The sequence below is a fragment of the Rhincodon typus genome, chromosome 38 (genome assembly GCF_021869965.1).
Source record: "Rhincodon typus isolate 14 chromosome 38, sRhiTyp1.1, whole genome shotgun sequence".
NCBI lineage: Eukaryota > Metazoa > Chordata > Chondrichthyes > Orectolobiformes > Rhincodontidae > Rhincodon > Rhincodon typus.
Window position 1 is genome coordinate 14,004,504 of NC_063369.1, and position 17,900 is coordinate 14,022,403.

The window sequence follows — 17,900 nt, forward strand, 5'->3', positions numbered from 1 at the left end:
CACTGACCAGAGAGAGAGCTCGCACAGGGAGATCCCACAGAGTCACTCACCAGACAGATCACACACAGGGGACCCACAAAGCTCCATCGAAAACCTTTCTCCATCGACAGCCAACAACTGCAAGGGGGCGAGAAAAATGTGTGTTAGTTCAGGGAATGGGCTGCAATTCCCAGTTGATCCTTACTTCTCAGCTCTATCCCCACCCCCTCTGAACCACACTGCTTTCTTTCCAAACTAACCCAGACACGGAGGACCAGTTTTAAAAGAAAACTGCAATAGGTCTTACTCTGTCCTGAGGCCTACAACTCGAGGAGAACAAAATATGTCTCAGTTTGCGAGTGACAACTTTTCCCCTTCTGGGGGATTTACCATTTCTCTGAGGATTGGATGGTAGAATCTCTACAGTACGGAAGCAAGCCATTCAAGGGGCAACTAGGGATGGGCAATAAATGCTGGGCCATCCCACAAATGAATAGAAAAAAAAAATTGGCCCATTGCATCCACACTGACCCTCTGCTGGCAGTCCCACCCAGACCCAGGCCCCCACCCTATCCCCATATTTCCCAAGGCCAATCCACCCTAACCTGTACATCCCTGGACACTATGGGCAATTTAGCATGGCCAATCCACCCTAATCTGCACATCCCTGGACACTATGGGTAATTTAGCATGGCCAATCCACCCTAACCTGTACATCCCTGGACACTCTGGGTAATTTAGCATGGCCAATCCACCCTAACCTGTACATCCCTGGACACTATGGGCAATTTATCATGGCTAATCTACCCTAACCTGCACATCCCTGGACACTATGCGTAATTTAGCACAGCCAATCCACCCTAACCTGTACATCCCTGGACACTATGGGTAATTTAGCATGGCCAATCTACCCTAACCTGCACATCCCTGGACACTATGGATAATTTAGCATGGCCAATTCCCCCCTAACCTGTACATCCCTGGACATTATGGGCAATTTAGCATGGCCAATCCACCCTAATCTGCACATCCCTGGACACTATGGGCAATTTATCACAGCCAATCTACCCTAACCTGCACATCCCTGGACACTATGGGTAATTTAGCATGGCCAATCCACCCTAACCTTTGCACTGTGGGAGTAAACTGGAATAACTTTGAGTTGTAGTTCTGTGATAAACTAACCTTTGCCTTGGTGAAACCTAAAGATTTGTTGCCGGTTATTTTCACCTAAGCTCGCAAGACTAAAGGGGTGAGGAGGAGGCGTGAGGGGAATAAACAAAGTGAACAAAATTTACAGTGCACGTGGGCAGAGCTGGTGTTGCCATGATCTCTCATGGAAACCTTTGCCTATTATTAAAAATGCTGATTAACTCTCCTTTGGAAAATGACATGTGGTTGGCAGTCCGACTTCCACTCCAAAATCCGAACATGCGGGCACGGACGTGAGTGCCCAGGTAGGTGCCCGTCAGAAATGGAATGTCGAGGACACCGAAGGACAAAAAGAGGTTGACTTACTATTCTCTGGTGCCATATCCGGTCGGGTCAGCTGCGGCTGAGATAACGACGATTATAGCTGGGATGCCATAGGCAATAGGCTGAGTGTATCTCCCTCGGAGGCTCTGGGTCCAGAAGACTTTGACCACCATCAGGTAAAGCTGGACACCTTCCAGTAGCATCCACATAAAACACGCCAGGAAGAGGTAGTGAAGGATTCCAGCAATGGCCGCGCACACAGCCTGGGGACAAAGACAATCACTCAGATGGTTGCTTTACCCAACGCAAGAGAGCCTTGGGTTCCATCTTGAGTCGCCTTCCTTCGGAGTTGGAGGCCTCAAGATGGAGCCCGGTAACCTCGGTGACCGTTCTCGAGGGCCACGCCATCTCGAAAAGTTGGGGGGGTGTCTCCTCCTCCCTGGGTTGGGCATGAGTCGCTCAAACCCAAGGAACGCTTCACCTCCACGCCTCACCATCCTCATGGTGTTCCTCAAGGAACATTCCAAGCACTGTGGCCACCCGGTGGCACAGCAGGGAAATGCGCCTGGCCGTGAGCCACACGCTGGATGGAGAGATCAAGTTGGGATCATAAATCTGTGCCAACTTCGCTCCAACTGGGGGGCTGTGGTGGTGGGGTGAGGGGTCAGTATGGAGAAGGATCAGGTAACCGAGAGTCGGCACAGCGAGCAGATCTGGGTACCACGCCTTAGGAAGGATAGACTGTCCTTAGAGGGAGTACAAGAATGATACCTGGACTCCAGGGGTTTTGAGTTGACAAATGAGGCCTGTTTATTCCGGAATTGAGAAGGTTAACATATGATCTAATCAAAGTCTTCAGGATATTAACAGGAGAAGACAGGGTAGAAAAAGATAAACTATTCCCACTGGTTAGGGATGCTCGAACAAGGGCTCATAGTCTGCGAATTAGGGCCAGACCGTTCGGGAGAGATGTTAGGAAACACTTTGACACACAAATTTGGGAGAGGTTTGGAACTCTCTTCCACAAATGGCAGTGGATGCAGTTGTTAATTTTAAACCTGAGATGGATGATTGGTTTGTTAAACAAAAGGTATTAAGGGATTTAGGCCAAAGACAGATCTATGGAGTAAGGCCACAGATCAGCCACGATCTCATTGAATGGCAGAACCAGCCTGAGGGGCAGAATGGCCTGCTCCTGTCCCTATGTTCCGATGTAACAATCCAGTTCCCACTGGAATGACCTTCACTGCATCAAGGCATATGGCGGTAATTGTGGGAACGTGAGGTTGAGTTGGACAATCAGCCACGACTGAGAACGGCAGAGAAGGTTCGATGGCCTGAATGGCCTACTCCTGTGCTGATGCCCCATTAGTTGGAGAGTCTACACTATGGGGACAGAGTCTCAGGAGACAGGGTCAATCTTTTAGCACTGAGTAGGAGAGCTTTTGCAATAGCTGTACAAGTCAGATCACAGCTGGAATACTGCTTGCAGTTTTTGGGCCTCTGATCTAAGGAAAGATCATCTGGCATTTCAGACGGTCCAGAGAAGGTTCGCTGCATTGATACCGGGTATAGAAGGACTGTCTTATGAGGACAGGTTAAATAGGTTGGGCCTGTATTCACTGTGGTTTACAAGAATGAGAGGTGACCTTATTGACACACAAAAGATTCTTAGGGGACTTAACAGGGTAGGGGTGAAGAGATTTTCTCCCCTTGTGAGAGATTGTGGGATTAGAGTGCAAAATAAAGGGTCACACATTTCACACATTTCTCTCAGAGGGGAGTGAATCTGTGGAATTCTTTACCTCAGAGGTCTGTCGAGGCTGTGTCATTAAGTATATTTAAGGCTGGGACAGAGAGCTTTTCAATCAGGAAGTGAATGGAAGGTTCTGGGGAAAAGATAGGGAAGTGGCATCGAGGATCATCAAATCGGACAGGATCTCATTGAATGGGGGAGCAGACTCGATGGGCTGAATGGCCCACGTTTGCTCCTACGTCTAATGGAGATGAGGAGAAATTGCTTCACGGTCATGAAACTTTGGAAGTCTCTACCCCAGAGGGTTGTCGGTGACTGGATAGGTTTAAGACTGGGAGAGACTGATTTCTGAACTTACAGGGCATCAAGGAGATGGGGGGGAGCTGGTGGGAAAGCCGGATGTGACAGCAGAGCAGACTCGATGGGCTGAATGGACTACTTGGGTTTCCTCTCACTCACAGTGCACGTGCATTCTTGCTGCCACTCTCACCTTGCTGTTTGTTGCTGATATCCCAACGAGAAACAGCAGTTCCGCCACAAACAGGCACAGGCACAAGTGGGTGTGGATGGTAGTGCGTGTGCTGTGGATCGGCCGGCACATGGTGAAGGTGATGATAGCGATGGCAAGGCACACTAGCGAGGTAATAATTCCCATGTAAGTGATGGTGGTCAGAGCAGGACCCTAAAGAGTGAAAGAATGGCTGGCCTTTAGACAGACAAGACTCTGAGTTCGCTGTTGTAACAAAGATATTTGCAATTGTTTAGTGATAATATACTCAATATAGAATCCAGTTCAGAAGTTCAAATCCCACAATATCGTAAAAATATTTAATTCACTCACCTGGAATTTAACGTTCGTCTCATAATCTTCAATTTAATGTTGATCTCACTCTTCTCTACAGCCATAACATTGTATTCATTGATAACAAGGTGTAGAGCTGGATGAACACAGAGGCCAAGCAGCGTCATAGGAGCAGGAAGGCTGACGTTTCGGGCCTAGACCATTCATCAGAAACATCAGCTTTTCTGCTCCTACACCTTGTTATCTCAGATTCTCCAGCATCTGCAGTTCCTACTATCTCTAATACATTGTATTCACTGCTCTGTTACCCTAATGCACAGTATAATTCCATTTTTCCTTTATTCATTCATGGGATGGGAGCATCTCTGGCTAGACCAGCATATATTGGCCAGAGGGCAGTTGAGAGTCAAGCACATTGCTGTGGGTTTAGGTTCACATGTAGACCAGACCAGGTAAGGATGGCAGCTTCCTTCTCCAAAGGACAGTAGTGAATCTGGTGGGTTTCGTCCCCAACAGTCAACAATTGTTCCATGGTCATCATTAGACTCTTAATTCCATACTTGTATTGAATTCAGATTTGCTGTGGCAGGATTCGAACCCAGGTCCCCAGAATATCACCCAGGTCACTGGATTAACAGTCCAGTGATAATACCACTAGGCCATCAGCTGTACTGCATGCAACACAAAGCTTTTCACTGTACCTAGTGATATGCGACAATAATAAAGCAAATAATAGTCATCTTAGAACTATTGGATTGTTGCAAAACCCCATCTGGTTCACTCATGTTGTTTCAGGAGAGAAAACTTTCCAAATTTGCCCAGTCTGGCCTCCATTTGTGACTCCAAACCCCCAGCAATGAGGTTGGCTTTGAGCTGCTGCAATGGTTTGACAATTAGCCACTACAGAAGAGAGTCACGAAGAGCGAATTAACCGAACTGTGGCAGTTGGAGAGCTGGGTCAATGCCCACTCTCCTGGGCTGTGTAAACGACGAGCAATAAGTTCCATCCCTCACCTCCCCAGTGTCAAATCCCGCGGTTGACAAATGTGATGTCAAGTTGGTGTTTAGTACAACTTGTCCCAGCAAGGGGGCAGCACACAGGTGGTCCCTAAGGGCATAATTCCTCAGAAGGAAAGCCAATGTTTACAGGTCACTGTGATTAACATTTCAGGAGAAGTTCCCTTTGTCCATTCGGTGGAGCAGGCTCTGTGGGTTTCTGAGCTCAGTGTTGGAAAGGCATTGGATAGATTGGATGACAATTGGAGTAAGTCGACTGCGCAACAGGATGCATTTATATGGCACCCATTAAACTTGTAAAACATCCTCAAAAGCGAAATAACCTGGTTCACGGGAGGTTGCGTTCATTGAAAATTGTGACATTTCCTCTCCTTTGTTGTAATTCTCTCCAGAATCTAGAAACTGGCACGGGTCTTCCCAAGGAAGCAAACTGGCCTATTTGGGTCAGAAAAGATTAAGACTGAATGCCATCCCAGCGTGATGATACTACATGGACTTGTGAGGGGAACAGCTCATGATCCTGAAGGAGTGTATCTCACATCTCATTCCTCTCAACGTCTCTATAACTATGTCACTCATGCCAATATGATCTGTACCTAACGTGTGATAAACTGTATCTTGTTAATGACAAGAAACTCTTTTAGTTGAACCAGTTGCTCTGACACACTAGACTAAGCAGGATCTGCAATTTCTTACACTTAAACAGGTCGCAGCCTTCATCATTACAGTAGGTTGTGTGGTGTAGTGAGGACATTTCAAACAGAGCAGCGTCGTTTTGTTTATTCACTCATGGGATATGGGCATTGCTGGCCGGGTCCAGCATTTATTGCCTGTCCCTAGTTGCCCCTTGAGAAGGTGAGGGTGAGCTGCCTTCTTGAACTGCTGCAGTCCCCGTGCTTTGGGTTGACCCAAATGCCCTGAGGGAGGGAATTCCAGGATTTTGACCCAGCGACAGTGAAGGGACGGTGATATATTTCCAAGTCAGAATGGCGAGTGGCTCGGAGGGGAACTTGCAGGGGGTGGTGTTCCCATGTATCTGCTGCCCTTGTCCTTCTAGATGGAAGTGGTCGCGGGTTTGGAGGGTGCTGCCTGAGGGTCTTTGGTGAATTTCAACACTAGCCTTAGTGAATGAATGCCTACTACACCTGGGAACACTGCAGTAACTCACTGACCCAACATGAATAACTTCTCAAACAAAAGCAAAAATATTGCGGATGTTGGAAATCTGAAACAAATACAGAGAATGCAGGAGAAACTCATCAAGTCTGGCAGTGTCTGTGGGGAGAGAAAAACAGAGTTATCGTTTCAAGTCCGATATCACTCTTTTTCAGAACTGTTCTACAAAAGAATCAGACCTGAAACATTATGAGATAACAAGGTGTGGAGCTGGATGAACACAGCAGGCCAAGCAGCATCAGAGGAGCAGGAAGGCTGATGTTTCGGGTCGGGACTCTTCTTCAGAAAAAAATGAAACATTGACACTGTTTCTCTCTCCATCGGTGCTGCCAGACCTGCTGAATCCTCCATCATTCTCTGTGTTTTTTTTAATTAACAGCTTCTTCCTCTTCTGGTGAGGATCAGATAGGTAACCCAGTGATGATTGGATTGCAAGGAACATCAGAAAAAGCAATTTCAACAGCGAAGCCCACATCTCCAGAGCAACTGAGTCCCTTTTGAATAGATTCTCGCTCCATGTCCCAATCCAATTACATGGAAATCAATTCTGTTAAATACGTTTCCTTTCAGCCCACTCGATAAAACAGCATGGGTTGAAGTGGTGAAGAGAACTGCTGCTATCAAGTACTGACCCTGTCCTGGCTCATGCCAGTCTTTACAATTTGCACAAACTCCTACCTCCACCTTGTAGAGTGCGACCAGCAGGGCAAAACTACTGAAGTGTGTGCATTGACAGACGGTGTGTGAAACATTCGAACGCATTTTCAAACAGCCTTTGGTGGACCAGGTATTCATGTGAGTGTTCCAGTGCACACAGACAGTATAATCGTCAACATCACTGACCTGTGAACAGACAGCAATCAGATAACACTACATGTAGAACAAGACAGAATAAAGCCTCTAATATTTGCTGTATTAACACAAGCTCTATTATATCACACAACTCTCTCCGCCTGCTCCTGCCCCACCGAACTGATCTCCAACTATCTCGACTCCATTTTCTCCCCCTTGGTCCAGGAACTCCCTACCTATGTCCGTGACACCACCCACGCCCTCCACCTCCTCCAGAACTTCCAATTCCCCGGTCCCCAACACCTCATCTTTACCATGGACGTCCAGTCCCTCTACACCTGCATTCCCCATGCAGATGGCCTTAAGGCCCTCCGCTTCTTCCTGTCCCGCAGGCCCGACCAGTCCCCCTCCACTGACACCCTCATCCGCTTAGCCGAACTCGTCCTCACACTCAACAACTTCTCTTTCAATTCCTCCCACTTCCTACAGACAAAGGGGGTAGCCATGGGTACCCGCATGGGCCCAAGCTACGCCTGCCTCTTTGTAGGTTACGTGGAACAATCCCTCTTCCGTACCTACACCGGCCCTAAACCCCACCTCTTCCTCCGTTACATTGATGACTGTATTGGTGCCGCCTCGTGCTCCCACGAGGAGCTCGAACAGTTCATACACTTCACTAACACCTTCCACCCCAACCTTAAATTTACCTGGACCATCTCTAACACCTCTCTCCCCTTCCTGGACCTCTCTGTCTCCATATCGGGCAACCACCTCGAAACCGATATTCATTTCAAGCCCACCGACTCCCACAGCTACCTAGAATACTCCTCCTCCCACCCACCTTCCTGCAAAAATGCTATCCCCTATTCCCAATTCCTTCGCCTCCGCCGCATCTGCTCCCAGGATGAGGCATTCCACTCCCGTACATCTCAGTTGTCCTCGTTTTTCAAGGACCGTAACTTCCCCTCCTCGGTGGTCGAGAACGCCCTCAACCGTGTCTCCCACATCTCCCGCACCTCATCCCTCACACCCCGTCCACGCAATAAAAACCAAAAAAGGATCCCCCTCGTCCTCACGTACCACCCCACCAACCTCCGGATCCAACGCATCATCCTCCGACACTTCCGCCATCTGCAATCCGACCCCACCACCAAAGACATCTTTCCCTCCCCACCTTTATCTGCTTTCCGGAGGGACAACTCTCTCCGTGACTCCCTTGTCCGCTCCACACTCCCCTCCAGCTCCACCACACCCGGCACTTTTCCCTGCAACCACAGGAAGTGCTACACCTGCCCCCATACCTCCTCCCTCACCCCCATCCCAGGCCCCAAGAAGACTTTCCACATCAAGCAGATGTTCACCTGCACATCTGCCAATGTGGTATACTGCATCCGCTGTACCCGGTGTGGCTTCCTCTACATCGGGGAAACCAAGCGGAGACTCGGGGACCGCTTTGCAGAACACTTACGCTCGGTTCGCAACAAACAACTGCACCTCCCAGTCGCGAACCATTTCAACTCCCCCTCCCATTCCTCAGACGACATGTCCATCCTGGGCCTCCTGCAGTGCCACAACGATGCCACCCGAAGGTTGCAGGAACAGCAACTCATATTCCGCTTGGGAACCCTGCAGCCCAATGGTATCAATGTGGATTTCACAAGTTTCAAAATCTCCCCTCCCCCCACCGCATCCCAAAACCAGTCCAACTCGTCCCTGCCTCCCTAACCTGTTCTTCCTCCCACCTATCCCCTCCTCCCACCTCAAGCCGCACCTCCATCTCCTACCGACCAACCTCATCCCGCCCCCTTGACCTGTCCGTCCTCCCTGGACTGACCTATCCCCTTCCTAACTCCCTACCTACACTCACCTTTCCTGGCCCCATCCCCGCCTCTTCGACCTGTTTGTTTCCTCTCCACCTATCCTCTCCTCTATCCCTCTTCTATCCGCCTCCCACTCTCTCCCTATTTATTTCAAAACCCCCTTCCCCTCCCCCTTTTCTGATGAAGGGTCTAGGCCCGAAACGTCAGCCTCTCTGCTCCTATGATGCTGCTTGGCCTGCTGTGTTCATCCAGCCCTGCACCTTGTTGTCTCACCGTGACACTGTTTGATGTACCCCACACCGCTCACTGTAACAATTTCTGTTATACCCCACACCCCTCACTGTAACAATCTCTGATATACCCCACACCCTTCACTGTAACACTCTCTGATATACCCCACACCCCTCACTGTAACACTCTCTGATATAACCCACACCCCTCACTGTAACACTCTCTGTTATACCCCACACCCCTCACTGTAACACTCTCTGATATACCCCACACCCCTCACTGTAACACTCTCTGATATACCCCACACCCCTCACTGTATCACTCTCTGATATACCCCACACCCGTCACTGTAACACTCTCTTATATACCTGTGTGCGTTTCCTGTTGTGTATTATAACTGACATCACAGTAATGGGAATGTGTGATGAAATGTATAGCATTTAATTATATAGTAACATCCTATTTTGTGTTGGAATTTCAAACTAGTGGCATGGTGTGTTTGTTACTTTTTTGAAGGGTTTCAGAGAGAAGAAATTCAGAGAGTCCTTCCAGAATGTTGATCTAATCCTTTATGTCTCTGAGAGTAAGTGACTATGTGCCCCTGGAGTGTTAATGGGCTATAACATAGATTACTGATACTGTGTGCTTCAGAACTGGTAATATAAGCATTGCAAGGCATTAACCTTCATTGACTTTAGCTAAACAAAACCTATTGCTTGAAAGCTTTTAGGGCAGTTTTAGAGGAGGCATGACTGGGATCTGAAGGAAATATAGGTTTTCTCCTACCTCTGATTACAGGACAGTTCAGGCAAAACCCAGATACCTTCATCTAAAAGTAGCTTGTGATGCTTCCAGATGAGGATGTTAGTTTGAGATTTGCAGACTATTATGAAGCTAAGAAAGTCTAAGCTCTCAATATTGTGAGCACACTAATGTAAGAATGTTCCTTGGGTTAAGTCAGGATACTGACTAGAAAGGAACATTGTTTATTGTTGAACAGAAAAATAGAGTCACTACTTGTACCATAGATAGGCTAATCCTAGCCTGGGACAGTCAGTTCTTTAGATCCATCCCTGGATCTGCTTTTTTTAAGGGCTTAGGTGATGGGTTTGAGCTTGGGAATGTAATTGCCTGTTACCAAGGGTACTCATACTCGACAAACTCTCCCAGGAGATTAATTTAATGATTCCCCTTTGGCCTTGTAGGAGTTATTACTAAGAACAATACAGCACAGGAACAGGCTCTTCGGCCCTTCAAACCTGCAAAAACACATTTTGCCCTGCAGTACTAAAACTAAAGTCTTCTCATCTCAACAGATCAGAACTGGTGAGTAATTGTTTAGTTGAACATAATGATTTAATTCAAAAGTGTAATTTCCCTCAATTTGAATCACTGTAAACTGTTGGCATTGGGGACTTTGTGCTTTAAGATTCTTCAAGCTACATTTAGGCAGTTTGGTTTGTTATTTAAATTTTCTGCAATGAACATGTATCTTGCTGTTAAGAAAACATGCAGCCTTGTTGGATGACAATCTTGTTGGATATATGTCAATAAGTCTATCCTGCCAGATTTCATTCTGGGATCTCACACATCCTGTAGCGTTAAGGGCAGGCAAGATGGCCTCCTCTTGCTGCCCTGTCTTATGAATATAACATAGAGTGTGCTTTAACTGAATGAGTTAACTGGGTTCTGATGAAGAGTCACACTGGACTCGAAACATTAATCCTATCCCTGTCTCTCTCCACAGATACTGCCAGACCTGTTAAAATTCTCCAGCATTCTCCGTGTCAACTTCAACTGAAAACCATGTGACGGGGGTGGAGTCTGCCCAAATTTTACCCACATTTTTCTTTTTGATGGTGAAAGTGGTGTTTTGGCGGGTTTTGTTGGTCTTGGTAACCGTGGCGATTAGCACATCCGAGTTCAGCTGTAGATATTCAGTCCCGTATTTCTTATTTTCCATTTCCAAGCCGCTGTCTTCCATAAGTATTCCCATGCTGCGGCAGGAGATGAAGGAAACAGCTGCAAAATCTGTCAGGGGAAAAGATTCGTCATGTTTCTTCCAGCTTACAACTTGCTTTTTTTTTGGTGCGTTAGGTAGGAATGTACTGTCATTGACCTTCTACCATTTGGAGTATTTCTTGAAGAAGTGACAATCAGGCCTAATGGGCTCAGTTGACAGCACTTACCTCTATCTAATTCCTATATGTTGGGGGTTCAAGCCCCACTTGTGAATTGAACACAAAGTCAAAACTGACCCTCGACAAGGGAGTGTTTTTATTAAGCCAAAATCTTCTCTCAAATTGTCCGCACCTTCTCGAGGGCAGGCATGGTTAAGCAGTAAATGCTGGCCTAGCTCACATTGCAGAAGTTAATAAACCCCGTTGAAAGATCTTCACGTTTCCTTTGTGGTTGAGAATCGCGTTAGAAGTCACACCGCACCAGGTTGTAGCGTAACAGGCTTATGTGAAATCACAAGCTTTCGTAGCACTGCCCCTTCGTCAGGTGAAGAGCCAAAACCTGGTGTTGTGTGACTTCTGACTTTGCCCATCCCAGTCCAACACCATCATGGCTACCTTTGAGAATCATAGAATTGCTACGTTGCTAATGGGCGTCATTCAGCTCATCTTGCCTGTGCTGGTTCTATCCCCTCATGCCAACCTCCTGCCTTTTCCCCATATCCCTGCATACCATTTCTATCCAAATAATCACCCAATGTCCCTCTTGAATGCCTCAAATGAACTTGCCTCCACCACACTACATTCCATACCATCGCTACTCACGAACTGGAAAAGATTTTTCTCCTTTCACACTTGCTTCTTTCTCCACATCTCTCTAACTCTATCCCCCTCTTGTTCTTTTTAATGAGGGAGTAGTTTCTGTCTATCTGTCTATTCTGTCCAGCCTCTGCTCCTGAAATCTCTCTCAAATTTCCTCTCAAACCTCCCTTCAAGGACAATTTTCATTACAAAGCTGGAAAGGATTCAGAAGAAATTTACCAGGATGTTGGTGGGAATGGAGAGTCTGAGTTATAAAGAGAGGCTGGGACTTTTTTCACTGCAGTGTAGGAGGTTGAGTGATGACCTTATAGAAGCTTATAAAATCATGAGGGGTGTAGATAGGGTTAACGGTAGGTGTCTTTTCCCTAGGGTGGGGGATTTCAAGACTTGGGGGCACATTTTTATGGTGAGAGGAGACAGAATTAAAAAAGACAGGAAGGGCATGTTTTTTTTTACACAGACAGTGGTTCATGTGTGGAATGAACTTCCAGATGAAGTGATGGATGTGGGTACAGTGTTTAAAAGACATTTGGATAAGTACATAAAAAAGAAATGTTTGGAGGGATATGGGCCAAGCGCAGGTTAGTGGAACTAGTCTAGTTTGGGATTATGGTCAGCATGGACAGTTTGGACTGAAAGGTCTGTTTCTGTGCTCAATGATTGTATGAGAATAGTCCCAACTTCTTCAAATCTAAATAAAAACCAAAAGAACTGAGGATGCTGTAAATCAGGAACAAGAACAAAGTTGCTGGAAAAGCTCAGCAGATCTGGCAGCATCTGTGAAGGAAAAAACAGAGTTAACGTTTCAGGTCCGGTGACCCTTCCTCAGGTCACCAGACCCGAAATGTTAATTCTGTTTTCTCCTTCACAGATGCTGCCAGACCTGCTAAGCTTTTCCAGCAACTTTTGTTTCTGTTCTTCAAATCTATCCTCACCATTGAAGTTTCTCATTCTTGGAACCAATCTTCAAAATCACTTCTACAGTCTCTCCAATGCATTCACATCCTTCCTGTAGTGTGGGGTCCACAAATGTACATAAGACCCCAGCTGAGTCTACCAAAGGCCTTGTACAAGTTCAACATCACCTCCTTACTATTGTATCCAATGCTAGTCAGGTATTACTTGGGACCAGTGCAGGCAGAGCTGAATTAACTCTCTGTGCTCTATGGTAGACCTTAGTCCTGTTTAGCTCAGTGTGAGTTAGAAGCACAACTGATCCAGATCTGTTTGTGTAATTTCCAAAGGCATCTCTCTATACGATCTATATGATAACCACAAACATTTACATATAATCACCCACTTATAAAACTAACAATGACAACTTATAACGGCCTTAACATAACAAAATGTCACAAGTTTGTTTCTGAGGAACATTAAATAACAACATTAGATCCCAACTTAGCCACATAAGGCAGTATCATACCTGACCAAAACTTTAATGAGATTTCAGAGTGAGCAAAAGGGAGATGGAGAAACAGAGCGGATTAGGCAGGGAGAAGAGTGGAGAGGGTTAGGGAGGTTAGAGGGGCAGGAAGGTTTAGGAAGGGAGAGGGGCAGGGAGTTTTAGAGAGGTTAGAGGGGCAGGAAGGTTTAGGAAGGGAGGAGGCTGGAAGCTTTAGAAAGGGAGAGGGGCAGGGAGATTTAAGGAGGGAGAGGGGCAGGAAAGTTTAGAGAGGGAGGAGGCTGGGAGGTTTAGGGAGGGAGGGGGGCAGGGAAGTTTAGAAAGGGAGAGGGACAGGGAGGTTAAGAGGGAGAGGGGGCAGGGAGGTTAGAGGAGCAGAGACAGAGAGATTAAAATTGGGGTAAATCTAGGGACCAGCATTAGAGGGCGGGGGCAGCGGGGTGCAGGCACCTCGGGGATTGGTGAGACTGAAGGAGTTTGCAGAGAAAGGGAGGGATGTTAGGACTGTCCATGACTGAGCAGCACAAAATGGCCGACGACTACCCATGGTTGATGTAGCACAACAGGTCTGACAGTAAAATATTTGAACAGTAGCAGCTCTGTAGCTGAATGTGCATAAGACATAGACGATGACATTTTTTACACTAGGTCAGCTGCAGTCCTTGGCACACAAGACACAGGCTAATCCATGCTAATCTCACTTGAATTATTTCCTTTATTCATTAATGGGATGAGGGCGTTGCTGGCTAGGCAGCATTTATTGCCCAGAGGGCAGAGAGAGTCAACCACATTGCTGTGGGTCTGGAGTCACATGTAGGCCAGACCAGGTAGGGATGGCAGTTTCCTTCTCAAAAGGACATGAGTGAACCAAATGGGTTTTTCCCCAACAATTGGCAATGGATTCATGGTTATCATTAGACTCTTAATTCTAGATATTTATTGAGCTCAAATTCCACCATCTATCATGGTGGGATTTGAATACGGGTCCCCAGAACATTATATGGGTCCCTGGATTAACAGTCCAGCAATAATACCACTAGGCCATCACCTCCCCACATATTTAATAAATCTGTTACAACATTAAGAGTAGGTTTTAGTTAAGATTCTTCAGATAATCATTGTTATAGATCCTGAAGTAGTTATAGATCCACATATAAATGAAAGAAAATCATGAAAGGATACAAACCAGTTTCAGACAGTTCAAAAAGCTTCCCTTATCATTGCAAGGAGAAATGAATACAGAGATTAGCAGACATTGGAATGGTGAGGGGCTGTGGAACTTCTAGAGTTATAGCTTCTGAATTTGTTGTTCAAGGAGAGAAAAAATCTTACCAGTGCAGTGTTTTTCCCAGTGAAAGTCCATCTCATTCCCATTAGCTGATAAGGCCATAGCTCCATTATCGCTCTGAAGAACTTGGATTTGGATCTCTGAAATTTCATAACAGATGACAGTATTTTCCTCCCCATTTTTCACCCCTTTGTGGTACTGATTTGAGGTTGACGGGATGGAGGGATGGCGGGGGAAGCGGGACAGAAGAGATTGCGAGGAATCCTACTCTGTTCTTTTCTGATGAAGGGTCTAGGCCCGAAACGTCAGCCTTTCTGCTCCTATGATGCTGCTTGGCCTGCTGTGTTCATGCAGCTCTGCACCTTGTTGTCTCCTACTCTGTTCTTCCTGGCTCCCACCAACTCAAGTTCAGGAAAGGTGATTGGCAGCCAGTGGGGCAATGGGGGAATCACTGTGGCCAACACAGAGTCTGGACTCACACGGCATTTGGCAAAGGGCAACAGTGCCAACTGGAGTCAGTTGTTGGCTGCCACTTTAAACCCACCCCCACCCTCTTAATCTCTGCCTTTAATTAAGCTCGTGGTAACATTAAGAGTGGTAGGTACGGAAACATACAGACGATGCCAATCTATGGAATCTACCACTGCCTGTGGACATTGTCCCAGCACCTCCTGGCCCCAGGGCTTTGTTGGCACAATGGCAGAATTTTTTTTCTCTATTCATTTGTGGGATCTGGGCATCGCTGGCTGGGCCCAGCATTTATGACCTGTCCCTAGTTGCCCCTTGAGAAGGTGGTGGTGAGCTGCCTTCTTGAACTGCTGCAGTCCTCCTGCTGTGGGTTGACCCACAATGCCCTCAGGGAGGGAATTCCAGGATTTTGACCCAGCTACAGTCATGGTGTAGAAGGAGGCCATCCTGCCCACACTGGTTCTCAGCCAAATGATCCTGCAGTCCCCTCTTGAAGACGAACAAGGAACAAGAGTGGGCCACTATTTGATAAGATCGTGGCTTATCTGATTTTAACAGCACTCTACATTCCCCCTTCTATGCCTCAAATCTCCTCCCTTTAGGTCCTGCAGTCTGGTCTTGATCACCTGTAAGACACTCTGAAACCTCCTGCCAGTGAAATGCCTAAAAAATGCAGAGGACAAATTGCATTCAATTGGCTACCTCAGTCAATGATGAGATAGTAGGAACTGCTGATGCTGGAGAATCTGTGCTAACAAGGTGTAGAGCTGGGTGAACACAGCGAAGAAGGGTCCCGACCCGAAACGTCAGCATTCCTGCTCCTCTGAAGCTGCTTATCCTGGTGTGTTCTACAAGCTCTAGACCTTGTTATCTCAGTCAATGATGAATGGTTCATTTTGGGGGTTGAGGATGGGGGAGATCCTCATCTCCCTCCCCCTCGCCCTCCAGTCTAGAACTTCTGGTCTACCTTTCTCCTCTTGCAAATCAGACTCACTGTGACTGGGTGAGTAGCGAGACTTTTAGCGGAAGCTTACCAATGCTGGTCATCATCAGGTTGTAGTTAGTGGTGTTCATGTCTATCATCGTCATCATGACAGTGCTCTCCACCGAGCTCAGGAGAAGCGTCAATGCCTCATCCCTCTGGCCGTTCTCCATGTTGAACCATGCGGATTTGTGATCGCTCGTGTTGCTGACATACTCCATCATGGTCTGCAGAGTAGGAAGGAGCTGCTGACAAATCTGGGAACTGCCTAGTGCAATGGCTTAGTGGTATTATCGCTGCATTGCTAACCCAGAGACCCAGGCAATGATCATGGGTTCAAATCCTGCCACAGCAGGTAGCGAAATTTGAATTCAATTAAAAATCTGGAACTTGGAGTATAATGATGACTGTGAATCAGTTGTTGGGAAAAACCCATCTGGTTCACTAATGCCCTTTAGGGAAGGAATCTGCCATCCTTACCTGGTCTGGCCTACACATGACTCCAGACCCACAGCAATGTGGTTGACTTTTAACTGCCCTCTGGGCAATTAGGGATAAGCAATAAATGCCCTCATCCCATGTATGAACAAAAAAACAAATTTCACAAGTGCGTGCTATACACCACAGGGAGCTGAGACACCAGGGCGACTTAGAGAGGACATGAGGGGTTAGTCCCTGCCCTTTTCGTAAGCCACGGGTAAGGGGCTCCATGCTTGGGGGTTTGAAGGTTTTGGCACAGTGATTGGGCAAGTCTCCAGTGACCAAGGCTGTGCCCGGGCAGAGGGCCCTTCAGAAACAGGGCTTGTGTCTCCTTCAATCATCCATGAGGAAGGCTGGGCAACAACCTCTTGTAGTCTCCGTGACAGTCACATTGCTCATTGGTGCTGGAACTGGGAGAAATCCACATGGAGCTAGAGAGGAAATGGCAGAACTACAAGGGATAGGGAAACAGGGAGAGGGTCTACCCTTTGTAGGAGACAGAGCAAGCAGGGGTGGGAGACGAGGGAGGGATGGTGGAAGGGGAAGGAGGGAGGGGTGATAGAGATGGAGGGAGGGATGGGTAAAAGGGATGTGGGAGAAAGAAGGGGTGGGGAAGGATAGGGAGGGGGAGGAGGGAGGGATGGATGGGTAAAAGGGAAGGGTAGGAAGATGGGATGAGAGAGGGGGAGGAGGATGTGATGAGAGAGGGGAGGGGGAGGGGGGAGGGGGAGAAAGGAGGGGAGGGTAAGGATGAGGCAGAGGAGGGGGTGCCACTGAGCGGCCCACTTTGGGGTTTGTCACTAATGTGGATGGTACGGCTCAGATTTACCGGGACATGAGCTGGTTGGGGAAAATTACACGGGGAGGTTCCACAAACTGTGGTCATAATCTCCAAAATTTGAACAGTTGAAAGGGTGACTTGATTAACATTTCCAAGACCCTTGAGGGGAGGCAATCGAATAGACAGAGAGAAATGGTTGATGTTGGTGATGGAATTGGAGCCCAGGGGTCATGGCCTGAACCTTCGGGTCAGACTCCTCCCACGAGGAATCAGGAACCAGGTTTTACAAAGACGAGATAAGAAAATACTCAAACATTGATTCTTGATTTTAATACTGACATTGTTAGATTAATTGTTCTCCCTCAGTATTGAGGGATGTGGGGTGGAGGAAGGTATGTGGCAATAACTCACAAAATAGCCATGATCTTATTGAATGGGAGAGCAGACTGGAGGGGCTGAATGGTATACTCCTGGTCCTGTGCTCCGACAAACCTTTTTCTCTCTGACCCTGTAGCGCTCTCAGAAAAACATTTATAAAAGATTCATTCATGGAACATGGGTGTTGCTGGCTGGGCCCAGCATTTCTTGCCCGTCCCAATAATTGCCCCTTGAGAAGGTGGTAGTGTGCCAGAGTCTTGTGCTGCTGCTACCCATGTGTGTCGATCCATGT

The 17,900-nt window shown here is 47.2% G+C and overlaps 1 protein-coding gene across 1 annotated transcript in view; it reads right to left on the reverse strand.

The window, feature by feature from the left end:
• The window catches only part of LOC109926379 (adhesion G protein-coupled receptor E2-like), a 50,199-nt gene that overhangs the window by 6,023 nt on the left and 26,276 nt on the right, over positions 1-17,900 (reverse strand). The window contains exons 6-12 of the mRNA XM_048617837.1: positions 16,022-16,196; positions 14,564-14,659; positions 10,893-11,080; positions 6,885-7,049; positions 3,702-3,893; positions 1,498-1,718; positions 51-117 (exon numbers count right to left, since the gene is read on the reverse strand). Of these exons, the coding sequence (XP_048473794.1) occupies positions 51-117; positions 1,498-1,718; positions 3,702-3,893; positions 6,885-7,049; positions 10,893-11,080; positions 14,564-14,659; positions 16,022-16,196 (1,104 nt within the window). The remainder of the gene's footprint in view (positions 1-50; positions 118-1,497; positions 1,719-3,701; positions 3,894-6,884; positions 7,050-10,892; positions 11,081-14,563; positions 14,660-16,021; positions 16,197-17,900) is intronic.